This window comes from Erithacus rubecula (assembly GCF_903797595.1).
Source record: "Erithacus rubecula genome assembly, chromosome: 25".
Classification (NCBI taxonomy): Eukaryota; Metazoa; Chordata; class Aves; order Passeriformes; family Muscicapidae; genus Erithacus; species Erithacus rubecula.
This window is the reverse complement of record NC_136677.1, coordinates 6,761,441-6,776,253: the sequence shown is the minus strand read 5'-3', so window position 1 is coordinate 6,776,253 and position 14,813 is coordinate 6,761,441. Positions and strand designations below refer to the sequence as shown.

At 46.8% G+C, this 14,813-nt stretch overlaps 1 protein-coding gene across 1 annotated transcript; it reads right to left on the bottom strand.

Annotated features, from left to right (window-relative positions):
- Window positions 1-7,557: 7,557 nt before the first annotated feature.
- LOC306812324 (transmembrane protein 45B-like) lies at window positions 7,558-14,541 on the bottom strand. The gene is made up of 7 exons (XM_079326825.1): window positions 14,408-14,541; window positions 11,723-11,839; window positions 10,762-10,960; window positions 9,860-10,072; window positions 9,071-9,255; window positions 8,322-8,467; window positions 7,558-8,092 (listed from the first exon to the last, which is right to left on the bottom strand). Exons 3-7 carry the CDS (start codon window positions 10,949-10,951, stop codon window positions 7,963-7,965), a joined length of 864 nt encoding a protein of 287 aa, XP_079182951.1. The 5' UTR covers window positions 10,952-10,960; window positions 11,723-11,839; window positions 14,408-14,541; the 3' UTR covers window positions 7,558-7,962.
- Window positions 14,542-14,813: the final 272 nt, after the last annotated feature.

Below are 14,813 nucleotides of genomic sequence, written 5' to 3'. Positions count from 1 at the left end.
ATCTGGAAAATCTGTGATTATCTGAGGCCAGAAAAGTCTAAAGGGGATCCCTACTCTACTTTGAGAGCAGGCAGCAGGAAAATATCCTTTTTTCCTCCTCTGGGAAAACTTATTTGTGTACAGCCCTCTCTTTCTGGGGCTCAGCCACCTTTTGGTGTCACTTTTTTTGGATCTGTTTTAGATTTTGTGTTATTCTGTGAAGGGGCAGGCACAAGGAAGGAAACACTCCTTATGGCCTTGTGAGTATTTGGTCATTGGAAAGGATAAACTACAGGTAAAGTAATGATCCAGCCATTCTCTCCTGGGATGGATTCCCAGTGGTTTGAGGTTTTTGAGAGCTGAATTTGGGTTTACCCCTTGCTCACAAGTAAATTACTGGAGCTTACTCCAGGTACTGAGAATCAAGAACTAGACTGGGACTATTCCAAGGCTTGGTCAAAAATCCAGCCTTTAGCTGTTCCAGTTACTTACTTAATCCTTTTTGTACGGATTAGGTGTTTAGTGCCTTTCTCTGCTCATAGTTCTGGGCATGCTGTTTGTTTCACCTTTTACTAATTGCTTTCTCCTTGCTTTGAAGAGGGAACACCAAAACCAGCTTGTTGGGTTGACCTTGAAGCACCCTTTGTTTTTCAGGGTGATCAAGAACTACAAGCCACAAGATAAGTCCTTGTAATATAATTTCAGGTGGACTTGCTCAAGTTTATTTTTAAAAAAGCAGAGAACACTTGTATTTCTAATGGTCGAGTTTGTGCTCTGGGTTTAGGTGGTGCATCTATACCTGTGCTGTCAGTTCATGTTTTTCCAAGACCCTGGGTACTTGAGATGTTCAAGTGTTCTTTATTTGTACAGACTATTATATATGTGTATATATATTTGTTTGTATATACACATATAACCTGAGAGGTGTCCATCTACCACAACACTTTACTGGTATATCTGGAATATCTTGCTCAAAAAAGGAGCTTCAACATGGAAATAATGGTGATTTTTTTCTGGACCATGCTTCCAGGTAGTTGGTGTGTTACTTCCTTTCCTGGGAGGGGCATTTTTTTAAAAATGTAGAAACTCTAGTGGAGGCCCCGCAATATTCATTTTTACAGTAACAAACATCAGAGAGGGCAGAACCTCTCTCAGTGGTCTGAATTTTGGCTGGGGTGGGACAGGACTAGGGGGAGCTGGTGGTGTTTGGATATATATATATTTTAATTTAAATACATATTTATTTTAAAAATAAAAAGTAGAAGTGAATATAAAAATAACTGGAAAAAAACCCACCAAAATCACAAGGTGAAAATTAAAGTAAATAACAATATGTGAAAATAAAAGTAAGCAAGGCTTAAAGCAAAAATCAAAAGTAAAGCAAAAGTTATTTTATTTTTACTTTCATTTTTTAAAATTATTTTAAGAGTGTCATGTCTTACTTGAACAAAGATCCCATGTACTTGGTCTAAATCATCTTTGTGAAGCTTCTCCTCTTCCAATTAAACACAAAACACAGAATAAACTTTCTCTACTCAAAGAAGAACAGAAATTTCTTTGCCCACAAAACACATTTACAGTCATGTTTATACATGCAGTGCTGTCTGAGAGGCCCCAGCTCTGTTATAAAAGCTGCTCTAAAATCTAAAACTGGTTTTTACAGAAGCTCAATCAAGTAATCCATGTTCTCAAGTGATAATTAATCAATTGGTAAATAAACTCTACAGCTGTGCCTCCAGGAATTAAGCCGGCAAGTACATCTCCAGCTCTTATTTTGCATTTAAATCCAAATTTTACCTGGAATTTGCTATCAGGAAACTTAAACTGTATGCAGATATGTGCACTGTAACTTTGCTTTCCTTGAGTCATTTATTAAAACCAGCAGCTGAGCATCTTCCATTCTTTATTGGATCCCTAGGAAAGACAAGGATTTTGGGCCAACTTCTGTTTTCTGCTCCCAACTTCCAAAGACTTCTGTAACAAAAATGCTTGATGCAACACTAGGTTAAAGCAGAACTACAGCACAATACAAAAAATTCTTAAATCTAAAAAGCTCTCTATTTTACAACCTAAATCCCGACAAACTCAAACTCCTGGCCCTGTGTAGAACATTACACAATTTAAAACAAATACTTTGAATTTAAAGAGAAACTGAGTCAGTTTCACATTTATTTAAGAATAAAAAATTCTGTTTCTGTGATACTGCTGGGGGCCAAGGTTAAGCTAGTTAAGTCCTAGCCCTCACCTGAGCTGTGCTGCACTTGGCCAGGTAGAATTTTTTTTCTGATAAATTTCAGAATTAGATAGGGTTTGTCCATTGTGCTACAAATAGAGTCTCCCAGGGAGGAAGAAGCAAAGGAAGAAACAAGAGCCTCACCATGTCCATCAGATGCCAGCAGCCCACAGAGGGACAAAAGAACCACGTAACCCTAGTAAGAAAGAACATTTTTTCCACCCTTTCATGGCAGTGACAGCACTCACTGCAAGAAGTACATACTTTATTTTCCAGCAGTATAACCCTGAGAAATGAAGGGCAATAGAAGTCACCAGTGCAGGAAGGTGAACAAGAGGCAACTGCTGCTCTTTGAGCATCCCAGCCCCAGCTCTGGAGAGCAGCTGATCCAGGTTTTGCTGTACTGTTGATGGCTTCAGCCAGGTTTTCAAGCAGTGCTGGCAGCTCATGGTTCAAATCCAGGTCACTCAAGCCCCCACCACACTATCCCCAGCTGTGGGTAACTCTCTCCAGCACATACAGTCAAACCAGAGGAAAGTATTGGATAATGATATTAAACGTTAGAAAAACCTTTCTTTATCTTTATATCCAACTTTAAACTGAGGCAAGAAGGCAGAGAGGAATCTTGACTGCTGTTGCAGTTAGAGACTCCAAAGAAGAGCTCAGGTTTGCTGAGGTGTCCTGAGGACAAAAGGTTCACCAGATTTAAACAGTTGCACCAAAGGTTTTTCCAAGTTTCTTTCTAGAGATCAGTAGGATATGTAACAACCGTCTCACCAGACTCCACTGTGCTGAAGAAGATGCTCCTAGTGAACTCAGAACACCTCACAGAACCAGCAGCAACTGGGCACAGTGAGACATCCTAACATCAGACTCAGTACTCACACAGTACATGAACCTTCCCATGGCCTTCAGGAAAATAAATTTTATTTTAATGTTAATATACAGGGAAATCTATTTGGTGAAACATGTTGGCACACCTGGATTTTAAGATTTTATTTCCCCCCACAAAACAGTCACTGGTATCTATTTTCAAAGCAGGGCTGGGAAAACAAATACCTAGCAGGAATTTGTAGACATGGCAGGAAAGAGGTGAGTGATGTGAGCACTATGAGACTCCACAGATGGTACATCCAGGGGAAAACTGTATATATTTCAATAAGGCCACTCTAACTCTTAAGTTCATTATATTTGAGCATCTCATTATACACATGCATTCAGCAAACTGTTTGCTGGTCTGAGGCTTTACGAAGTACAGTGGAAATACCCCAACAATTAAAAAATTCAGTTAACAATGAACAATGGGTTTATCACCCGTTACACAGCCTAACTCTTGCTGGAACCCAGAGCATCCTTGAAGCAGGAGCAGCCTCCTCTCCACCAAACACTTCATGATCACTCCCCAGGCACATCCAAGAACCTCCAGCCTCCTAAGAAAACTACTCCAGCCAGAGCTGGAGAACTTCCCCCTCCTTGGCAGCACTTTTCCAGTTCTGCTCCCTTCTCTGGTCAATACCCAGCACCATGCTGTCTTCCTTGTAGTGAGGGCCCCAGACCTGAACACACTATTCGAGGTGCAGCCTCACCACAATCTTGGATGAGGTCCAGGTTGTGCATCCTCAGAGGAAAAAAAATCATGTACTGCTGACTGTTGTTTCTTAAATCACTGGAGTGAATAGGCAAGAAATACATTAAGATTTAAAAAAAGGAAAAAAGTAATGAAAAATTATAAGTTCTGGAAGAGATGAGTGACCTAGAAAATCCAATTTTCCTGTGAGCAGCAATTGCATCAAGTTTGGAAGCTAAGTTTAATTATTAAGCTGAAACAATAGATTTTAGTGGCACTTAAAGTGCTAATTTCAACTCCTCTTAAGCCCATGAATCTCCAGCAAGTCTCTCAGCAATAGCAATAAAGGGTTTTGCATACAGATCTGAGTACTGAGGGTTGGTAAAGCACCTCAGCTCATCCACCAGCACTTTTCCATATGCTCTCAAGAAGTTTCTCTTCCCTCTGGCTGAGGCAAGAGAATACCCAAATTACACTCAAGCATCCTCCAAAGGCTTTTCTGGCCAGTTCCTCAGGGTAAAAGCCTGTTTCTGATATTTACCTGCAGCAGAGGATTTATGGAAATGCGAAAACTTATCAGGACACTCTCCCAGCCCTTTCTGTGAGAAAACTTGTGAATTCAATTTGGAAGCACAAAAGTCCCTCTTCTTTACAAACACTTCAGCACATGTGTTCTGGACACCTCAATCAATTCTCCAAATATAACTGTGCAGCAGCAAGTATTTGTCATCAAAATCACCAGTCTTAGTGTTTCAGTGTGCCAATAGGCAAGAAAAAAGGTAAAATGCAAGTCAGAATTACCTCAGATCCTGGCTTGTGCAGCATCATTTAAAGCTTAACAAGGTGTGGAACACCAAAGAGACAGGGCATCCCTTTCCAGCCAAGGTATTTTCAGGGAATCACAGCCCATAGGCCATGGAAAAAGAAAATCATCCACATCTCTGTGTGCCTCAGCACAACAGCTCAGACAGAGCACAGGAGAGACACAAGGTATTGAATGTTTTGTCAGAAAATAACAGGAACAGCATCTGACAGGTCTGTAAGTGATAAATAATGAGGTACCTAGTAATTAAACTCCCCCAGGCACACATCCTAACCCATCTTGGAAAGGCAGGGACTGCAATGGAACATGTCTCCAGCTTCCACCTATTTCAGGGTTGCCAGTGTCCACAGCACATGACCAGCAATGGTTTTGGGTGGACAGTGGTGACTTTATTGATCACTTACACCTTGTCTGTGTCATTGTTTACACCTTGTGTAGTCATGGAATCCCAGAATGGTTTGGGTTGAAAGGGATTTTAAAGATCATCTCATCCCAAGCCCCTGCCATGGACTGACTTTTTTACTCAATGAGTTTAATTCCCTTCAGGCTTCACTGGGAGAGATGTTGCAGTAACTATAAATTCCACACGCAGACTAGCTGGGAGCTGTTCAACAAACACAGCCCCAGCCTCAACAACTTCATCTTCTTCCTACTCTATGGACATGACAAACATTAGTCTTATCTCAAATGTGGGGCAGCTCTATCACCTAACATGGTAACAGGTAATTGTTGGGGGTTGAGTGTTCTTCTGTTACTGTGTCAATTGAAAGAATTTTTCCCATTATCATGCCAATGGAGCTGGCCGGGTTACACCCAGGGTCTCTGATGAGTCCAGACAAAAGGGGTCGTGGCAGCGGCTCCTGGAGGGGCCTCTGAGGCTTCCCGAGGGGACTCGTGTTTCCGGCGAGCTCGGATCTTCAGCCCACGTGGCCGGAGCACAGCAGAGCCAGACCCTCTGTGATCACCTGCCCTGCATCTGCCCCGTTCCAGCCTCCTGCCTCTGCGGACACAGCTGATCACCCAGACACACACGGTGAGCGAGGAGCCGCCGCTCCAGCCCGTTCCCACCCGAGACCGGAGTGGCCGCTGCCGCCCCACCCCCTCCTGCCTCTGTTCCTGTCTGCCCTTGGCAGATCCAGACTGGGACTAAGCACAGAGACAGCGTGCTTGCATCTAAAGGGACTGACACCGAGTTATCTGTTCTGTTCTGTTAGCAATTTGAACAACTGCTGTTGTTTTCTGCTTGTACAGTTAGATATATTAGTAAAAGAGCTGTTATTCTCACCCCCTTATCTCTGCCTCAGAGTCCTTGATTCAAACAATTATAATACTTGGGGGGGAGTGGAACCAAAGTCTCTATTTCAAAGGGAAACTTCTGTCCTTACTGGCAGACACGTGTCCTTTCAAACCAGGACAGTAATTTTGGTGCCCGGTTCAAAAAACCCTCTGGGCTTTGGAGCATGATCCCACTGAACCTGTCAAAACACACAGCAGGATGATTACTATTTGCTCTTAACTTACATTTATGCAAAGAAGAAAGAAATGTCACCAACAAAGCCAACATTTTATGTAGCAAAACCCTCAGTAGGAGATTCAGTGCTGTAAAGACAATATTTAGGCAGAAAACATCCAGAAAAGAAAGTAACATCAGTTGATCAAAGGGGAAAGAGATTGTTTTTCCCCTCCTTTTCAATCCGAGCTCAGTACACCAGGTTGTAACCTCTGCACTGAACTTCTCATTCGTGGCAGCCAGTCTATAACAACGTGACACAGTGACCCCACTTCTAGTCCCAGGAGGATTGTTAACAAAGGAAGCACATCACCTCCATGGAGCACCATACAAGCTCTCACTCCAGTACTGGAGATCCACATCAGCCCAACTTAAAGGCAGCCAGATCCTGAAGAAGCCATTGCTCAGAAGGAGAGCCTGCTTCAGAATCCCAATTCATCACCTGCTGTGTGTGGATACCAAACACGGGAGCCCAAAATGCTGCTCCTCCTTGGTTTTCTCTGCTCCTCAAGGCTTTTCTCTGAACACAAAGCATTGGTCTTCATCCAGCCCTGCTCCAAAAGGAGAAAATATAGGAATAAAATACAAAGATAAAACACAAAGATAAAATAGGCAGTACTCACTCTTCCAGGGAGCTCCCATGGGACTGGGAATTGCAACTAGTGTGAGCCAGGAGTAATTTTCCTTTCCTCCCAGCCTGTGCAGAACAGCAGAGATGTGTTCAGACTAAACTGGCTCTTGTATTTCTTAGGAAATATAGTAAAGTGGTTGGAAGATAATAAAATCAATGCTGTTTGTGCTCCCCTGCTCACCCAGCCCAGCCCTCACCAAGCGCATGGCACAAACATTTTAGATGCTAATCATGAACTATTGGACTATGATTAGTGATGTTCTTTCACTAATCCTCCTGATGCTATCTTTTAAATTTGGCTTTGTTCTTGATCTCCCCACAGAAAAATCTCCCTACACTGTTCTGCTGTAAACAAAAGGAAACCCCAACAGAAAGGCAGGCACCCCTAACTGGAAAGTTTGTTTGGAAGTGACCAATTCCAAGGGGGGAACAAAAGTGTTGGACAAAAACTAAGGTCACTGAAGGGCTCTCAGAGACGTACCAAGACCATCCATACACCCACCCCCCAGCCAGCTGAAACCATCATTGTGCTTCAAGAGTCTCTCTTTCAGCCGAGCCCCCTGCCCAGCAAGCATGCCATCTCTCAGGAACACCAAACCTCTGGCTCATGGTGATGATAAACAAGCAGGAGAGCAGCTACCCTCCATTCTCTCCATCCTTTCCATCCACTGGCCACCCACCCTTCCTTGGGCAGATTTGTCCACGTTAAATCATACACAGTCCTACCCCTCAGATTTCATCCACTTCCCAAACCATTTGGAAACCAACATTGCCTTAGCCTGCAGCATGGAGTTCAAGAGATCCATGGAGGAGATGTGTTAAAGTACTTTATTGGTGGTCACAGATAGTCTGTACATTCAGCTTTGTACAAAACCCTCTCCACTAACACCACAGTGAGCGACAGCCACCAGGAGCTTTGAATGCTAGCTTGTCTCCCTTCTGAGGAAGGAGAAGGGAAAATATTTTTAAAAAATAGTCAGATTTGCCAAACCAGTTGGACACCAACAGCAAACCAGTCCTGCAGTCTGCAGCCTGAGCTGCAGCTCATGCTACCACAGGGATGCACAAGGAAGGTCTTCACGTGCCCTGCCACGCTCTGCCTCAGGGTCCTGCCTCCTACTTCTGATGCTCCACTGTCAAGTGCTGCTGTAATTAATTAAAAACCTCGTCTCAAGAGCTCTAAACCATCAGGGAAGAGATTTCCATGTCCACCACAGCCTTATTTGTCATCTGAGCTGCTCTCTGGCAGCAAGGCGCCACTGGAGCTCTTCTTCCCTCTGTGGAGGCACAAGCCACAGTCCAACTCCACATCGATGTCCCCAAATTTCAGCTGGCAGGACTCATTGCAGCTGCAGGAGAGACAGTGACAATGATCAGGGACTTTGGGTAGTGAGAACAACCAGCCCATCCACCCTGCTTGGGAAAGCTGCCCTGTGGTGGCACAGAGCTCACCCTTTCCAGCCAGGCCATGCTTGGACATGCATGGGCACCCACGTGCATGAACTCCCAGCCCACTCTTGGCTCTGGGTATTGCTCCTGGCCACCCCAGCCCATGCACTGTGCCAGGACCCCTCATACCAGCGAGATGCTGCAGCATTGGTGGCCACAATGGCAAGAGCACCCACGTAGTGCCAGCAGAAGCACATGGTGAGGAACAAAACGTTGCTGGAGTCACTGTCATCCCAGCCTGGTCCTCCCCATGGAGGGGACAGCACAAACCCAATCTGGTCACAGATGAAAAAGAAGTCAGGCTTTAGCACATCCCTTCTGTTTTCCTCCTGATTTTAGCCCACATGCTGCAGCTGGTGGCTGTGGACTAGAGGCACTAGAACCCCAAGTGACACCTGGGGCACTGCCCTTGCCTTCCCCAACCACTGACACAAGCGTGTCTGGAGATGGACTCTCTGCATATAATCCTTAGGGCTTGCAGTGCAAGCACAGCATCCTGGAAAAAGGTGACATTGACAGTCTGTGCATTTCCACCTAGACCAAAATCTGGGGGATTACATGAAAGATGTTTCCAGTTACTTGGAACAGAGGAAGAAAATGGACTTAATATCATTAATAAAACTTCATGATTGCAATTTCCTTCCCTTGTGGGCTCCGACTTCCATTTTCCATTCATTTCCAGGTCTGTCCATGCTGCTACATTACACATGCACTTCTTCACAATGGCAGGTCTGGCACTGAGCCTCATTTCCTCTTCTAATTTACAAAGATATTTGAACAGCCTACAAGTTTAACCCTGCTTAAAGGGGCAGACCAACCCCACTACATTTGCCTTCCTAAGTGTGAACATCTGAGGAAAACTCTGGATACACACTGACCTGCCAAAGCCAAGAGCCCTGGAGAAGGAAGGAGCTGGTCCTCAGGGTTTCCAGGATGATATGGTCTCGGAGGAACACCTCTAGGAAGGCACAGAGGGCTCCAGCAAAGATAGCCACGGCCAGCAGGGAGTGGAGGTGCTGGTCCAGCACAGCATCGCTGTAGTCACGGAAACAGAAGAGCAAACCTGCCAAGATCCACTCATTTTAGCAAAGGACAATCTGGGATATCTTTTTTTAAAAAATCATCTGAAAGCTCACTCTTATGGTCCAGGCCTTGCCATGATCTTTCTTGGGGGAGAAGAACCAGAGAGCCACCAGCTACTGTCACCACCTTCCCTCCACAATGACCAGGCAGCCCCAGCACCGGCTCTGCTCCTGAGGAACCCCTGTACTTGTGGGGATCCCTGTGTCCCACCCAGGGCTGTAGGAGGAGCACAGGGACAGACACCTTGAGCTCAGAAAATGGTGGGGAGTTTCGTGTCAGGGTCTGTCCTTCTGCATCCAACCAAGGTGGGGGAATGACACTCTTTAAACTCCAGAGTGAGAGAGCTGCTGGCCCCCAGGAGAAGCACAGATCCCTCAAGCATCCCCTGTGGCATCCAACTATGGCAGGATGCATATTTAGGAGGAGCAGGGAGGGGGGTGACTTTGTCACATAGCCAGTGCCATTGTGCATCCACTGTCCAGGTCTGTCTTTGTGGCCCCCCGGCTGCCCAGGAGCTGTCACACCCATGAGAACTGCAGCAATTCCTTATTCTGTGTCCTCCCCTAGGACCAAGTACAATTCACCTTCCACAAGCAGAGCCAGGGTCAGCGAGAGCTGCTGCAAGCCAGGGGGCAGCTTGAGCGGGGAGTGAGAGACCACATCGGTGATGCCAGAGAGGAGGAAGAAGAGGTAGATGGTGGAGTAGTGCCAGTGGGTGAGGTCAGTCCAGCTGTGTGTCTTGGGGCTGTACAGCTGCAGGTGAGGACCAGTGGGGACAAACTGCTCCACCAGTATCCCTGGGCAAAGAAAGAAAAATCACTGTGGGAGCTGGCCTGGCTGGGACACAGAGTCAGCCAACAAAGAACCAGGCATAGAGTTCAAGCCCTGGGAAACATTCGTTAACTTGGGGCAAAATTAAGTCTTCTTCTCACAGTCCTTAGTGTTATGTTAATTGGTTCAAGTTCTGTCCCCCTATTGGTAACTCATTCCCCTTATATGGTCATTGTTCCAGACAGTTCTCCCCCTGAGGGTACATACTGTCACCCCCCACCTTGTTTTGGGTCCTCGGAGTTTGTCCCTATGCAGCGTTTAGTTTCTGAGCATCGTCCCTGTTTTATTTTCCGTTAAAGTTCCTTAGTTTTTGGCCAACCCTGTTGTTCCCATTTCTTTATTCTTGCCTCTTAAACCCTCAATACTCTGAGCCCAAAAGTTTTGTTGTGGCTTGATTCTCACTTCGACATGTCACTTTTTCTTACACATGGGGAAATAACAAGCCTGAGGGAATTTCCTTTGCAGGTGTAAAACTGTAATAGTGTTTGCCCAGGAGAATGACAGCAAGCTCCTCATCCCAGGGTATGCCACAAGCATGTCCCCAAGCCCTCCCACGTCAGATGTTTCTCACTACAAACAGGCCCAGTGTTGTGGGAGAGAGTAGCTGCTGTGCTAGTAGATACTGGGGCAGAGACTCACTGTCACCCCCTCTTACCTATGAGAGCAAAGAAAGCTTTGACGGCGCCTTCCAAGATCTCTGCACGCCCACGGCCCGGCTGGCCCTCGGCAGCCCCTTTCCTGCTCAGGTACTTCAGGGGGAACCTCACCGACCACCACAGGCCAAAGGCCAAGAAGAAAGTGCCCCGGAGGGCACTGCCCAGAAAACTTGCTGGCATCGGGCTCATTCTCTGCACCTGCAAGGACAAACAGTGCCTGAGGACCTAAAGCATTCCCAAGGGAGTTGTTGGGCTGCTCAGCATCCCCAGGGATCCACATCGTGACAGAGCAGGTGCACATGGTTCAGCTGCAAACAGGGAGTACCAGAAATGGGATATCAACACAGGGAAACTGCCTCTGTGCACCACTGTGTGCAGTGGTATGTATGTATATATGTATTTATGTGGCTGCACATAAAATCATCAGGACTTCATGCCAAAAAACAATATACTAGTGCCCAAGAAGGCATAACAGCTACTAGAAGAGGAAACACAACAAAGATTTTACCAATAAAAAGCAACATGACAATTATTTCCTTAGACCATAAACTTGCTCCAAACTACGCAATTACCAGGGTGTGAATCTAGTGTTGGATTAAGAGCTCCAGCCAGTGAAGGCTTTTCTGGGCTGTGCAGGAGGAGGCAACCCAAAAACCAATAACATTTGTAAAAAGAGCCTCATGTGTATTCCATACAACCTTTGTGTGGCACACAGGTGATTTCACACAAGAGATTTCCTTTCCATAGGAAGAGCTGAAAGACTAGAGGCATAAAAAAACCCTTGACTAAGTCAGATCAGTGCCAGAGTACCAACCAAGAAGGATGGAGAGGAGCAAAGGCACAGCAAATTCATATCCTGCAAAGTATCTCAGCCCATACCAAAATTCCTTAGAAAAAACCAAGTTTAGCAAGCACAGAAAGAAAGAAATAATGATCTAAGTGTTTCTAGCATTGTTTTACCTGGGAATGGTCTTGTTCCCTCCAGAAAGATCTCTCTCCTTGCTCTCTTTAACCTTCTACCACCTAAGGAGGACTCACTTTTCTCCTCCTCATGGGCTTTCCGGTCCTTTTCTGCAGCTTGGATGTGCACAGAGGAAGGCATTACTCATCCCAAAGCTTCCACACCAACCTGCCCTTGCATCACAAATCACATCCTCACTGTGTTTATAAATACCAAAGCAAAGGCCGGATGAACAACTCCAGCACGTTCTCCGAGTCCTCCCACACTAGAAAGTAATTAGGCCCTGCAAAACAAGGGTAGGATGTGGCATGGCAAGTGCCTGAGGTGAGGGAGAGCTCTGCCACACGTTCCAAGTTGGGTTATGGCTGCAGAGCCAGCATGGATCAGACTGGCTCAGCTCTGTGTAGCAAACACAGGATTGGAATGTAGAAGCCATTGTCATCCTTTGCATCTCTGGGACATAGGCAATCTGGGAAAGGCTTAAATCTGTCCTAAGGTTTCCTTTCAGGATGGAAATTACTAACCAGCCTTTCAGGTAGGTGAGAAATGCCCTATCCAGGAGCTGGGGATCATGGATGACTCTCTGCTCTGTTTTGGGTGCCTGACTAGGATGAGGTGGCTGATGCCCCAGGATAACCCACATCTTTCTTGATTATATCCTGGGCACCCTGGCCAGGACACTTCCCTGTACAGACATCTACATCTGAAGTGACTAACAATAAAGCACGTTTAAGCATGGCACAGCTGTGTGATATATAACCAAATGTGACCATTGTCCTACTTGTGACTTCATGGGCAACAGCCTGAAGTTGGAGTGTACGCTGATCAAGAGACATATCAGGAACATTAGTATGACATGATGAAGTTGGAGGAGAGAAGGAGAGAGCAGGGACATCCCAGGGCCCAGAAATGGCAAATGTGTCCCACCTGCAGCTCCAGAGACTGCTCCAAGCCATGCCAGCATCTGGGATTAACCCGGGGATCAGTCACCCCACATCCACCCCCACCTCCCTTGTGGCCTGAGTTAGCAGCAGACCCAACCTGCTGTTTCAGAGTTGTCCCTGAACTATCCTACCCTGACCATCCCTCTCCCCAGCAAGGCAGCCTTGCTCTTCCTTGCAATGCCAGGGACCCTCTTGCTTCACAACCCCTCTGCAGCCTAATTCAGCAAGGCTCTGGGGAGTTGTCACAAGTCTGCTTTGCTTCCCAGCAACTGGAAACAGCCCTTCAACAGCCACCGCAGATTCCAGAATGGTTTGGGCTGGAAGGGACCTCAGAGTTCATTTCATTCCAACTCCCTGCTATGGGCAGGGACATGTTCCACTGGACTAGGTTGCTCTAAGCTCCATCCAACCTGGCCTTGAACATTTCCAGGAGTTCAGCCATGTTCTGGGGCATCCCAGAACAGAGATGTCCCAAACTACCATCAGACAAGCAGAAGTTTGCATTTAACTCAATCACCAAAAAAACCCCAACAAATAAACCAAACCAAACCCATCCCACCTCCTTTTATAATACAGCCACTATTCTGCAGAAAAAGCCAGACATTTCCAAGCAACAGTCCACTTGCACAGCTCACACACTTGAAGCACAGAGAAACAATTTCCCACATTCACAGAGCCCGTTGACCAGCCCAGCCCAACAAGCTCAACCCCAACACCCCAGACCCACTGGCTTTCCCCACTCCAGCTTTGGAGCCCACATTCACATAAGAACTCATTTAGCACCGGGTAAGTGGCAGCCAGGAAAGAGCAGAGACACCAAGTTATTTATTCTTCCTGGGAACTGCTCTGTCTGTCAGAGCACTTGAAATATGGCTGCAGACAGAAGTTATTGCCTGAGCTGCCCTTCTCCCTTCACAGCTTCCAGGCTGTGGTGCTCCTGTTTAACCCCCATCTGGAAGCTGCCTGCTGTGTTTTCTGAGCCTTGCCTGACTGCTCGCAGCCTCCTCAGGCCTGGCTTGCCAAGAACAGCATTCCTGCCCAGCTGCCAGGCTCTCCCCTGGAGCCATTGCAGGTCCAGATCCATCACCAGCCATGATTTCGACCCCACCTTCTCTGGTGGAGGAGATTGCTGTTGTCCCTCTAGATACACCTACAGCATTCCCCACAAGCACCCATCAGCATTCCAGGACAGCCAACTTGTGTGCAGAGGGCAAGCTCAGCAGCTGGCTGCAGATATTTGGGAGGGTCTTCTCTTTGTGAATCCTCCTCCATCCTTGGACACTTCCAGGGATCCAGGGGCAGCTGTGGCTCTCTGGGCACCCTGTGCCAGGGCTCCCCACCCTCACCCTTACTCCTAACAGTCCATCTAACACTGCCCTCTGGCAGTGGGAAGCCATTCCCCTCGTCCTGACACTCCAGGAGTCCATCTCCAGCTCTCTTGGGCCCGTCTAGGCACTGGAAGGGGCTCTAAGGGCTTCCCAGAGCCTTCTCCTCTTTAGGCTGCATAGCTCCCCGCCACTTTCATGTGGCTCCAAAACACAATAACCCACCTAAAAAACGGCTAAAGCCAGAGATTTCTGGCACCATCAGCAGCACTTCTACCAGCCTCACCCACAGCTGCCATCACACTGAACCTTTGTCTCTCATGGATGTTCTCCCCACTCCCTTCCTTCCAAGTTCCAGCAGCCATGTCCATCCCATGGCACAGCTGTTCACAAATGTATGGATAGAAGAGTTTACCTGTGACTCCCGTCTGTCCTTCTGCCTCTCGAGATGTGTCAGCAAGGAGGTGATTACTCAGAAGAGGCAGATAAAGGGAGAAGCCACCATGGGGAGGTGCCCCTCAGACAGGATGTTTGGAGCTGAACATTCCGTGGGCCAGTTCAAAGCACCCTGAGTCAACCACCTTTCATAACCTGGGCCACCTCCTGTCTGCTATTAAAACACCAGACAACAACTCTCCTGGAGTTTGCCACAAAAATCAGGATAGGCAGCCAATTCCTGTTCCCATGGCAACCATGTATATTCAGCTGTTAGGATGGGGCTGGGGACAACTGGGAAAGAGCCAAGCAGAGATAAGGCAGCAGCAAGGTCTGACAGGGCTCTACTGCAGTCTGTGAACTGGGTTGCCAGGGATACAATAACC

Coding starts and splice junctions, on each gene's coding strand:
- LOC306812324 (XM_079326825.1), bottom strand. CDS start 10,951: ATGAGCCCGATGCCAGCAAGTTTTCTGGGCAGTGCCCTCCGGGGCACT. Junction 8,468..9,070: donor AGGGCTCTTGGCTTTGGCAG/GTCAGTGTGTAT, acceptor ATCTGTGACCAG/ATTGGGTTTGTGCTGTCCCC. Junction 8,093..8,321: donor AATGCTGCAGCATCTCGCTG/GTATGAGGGGTC, acceptor TCTCTCCTGCAG/CTGCAATGAGTCCTGCCAGC.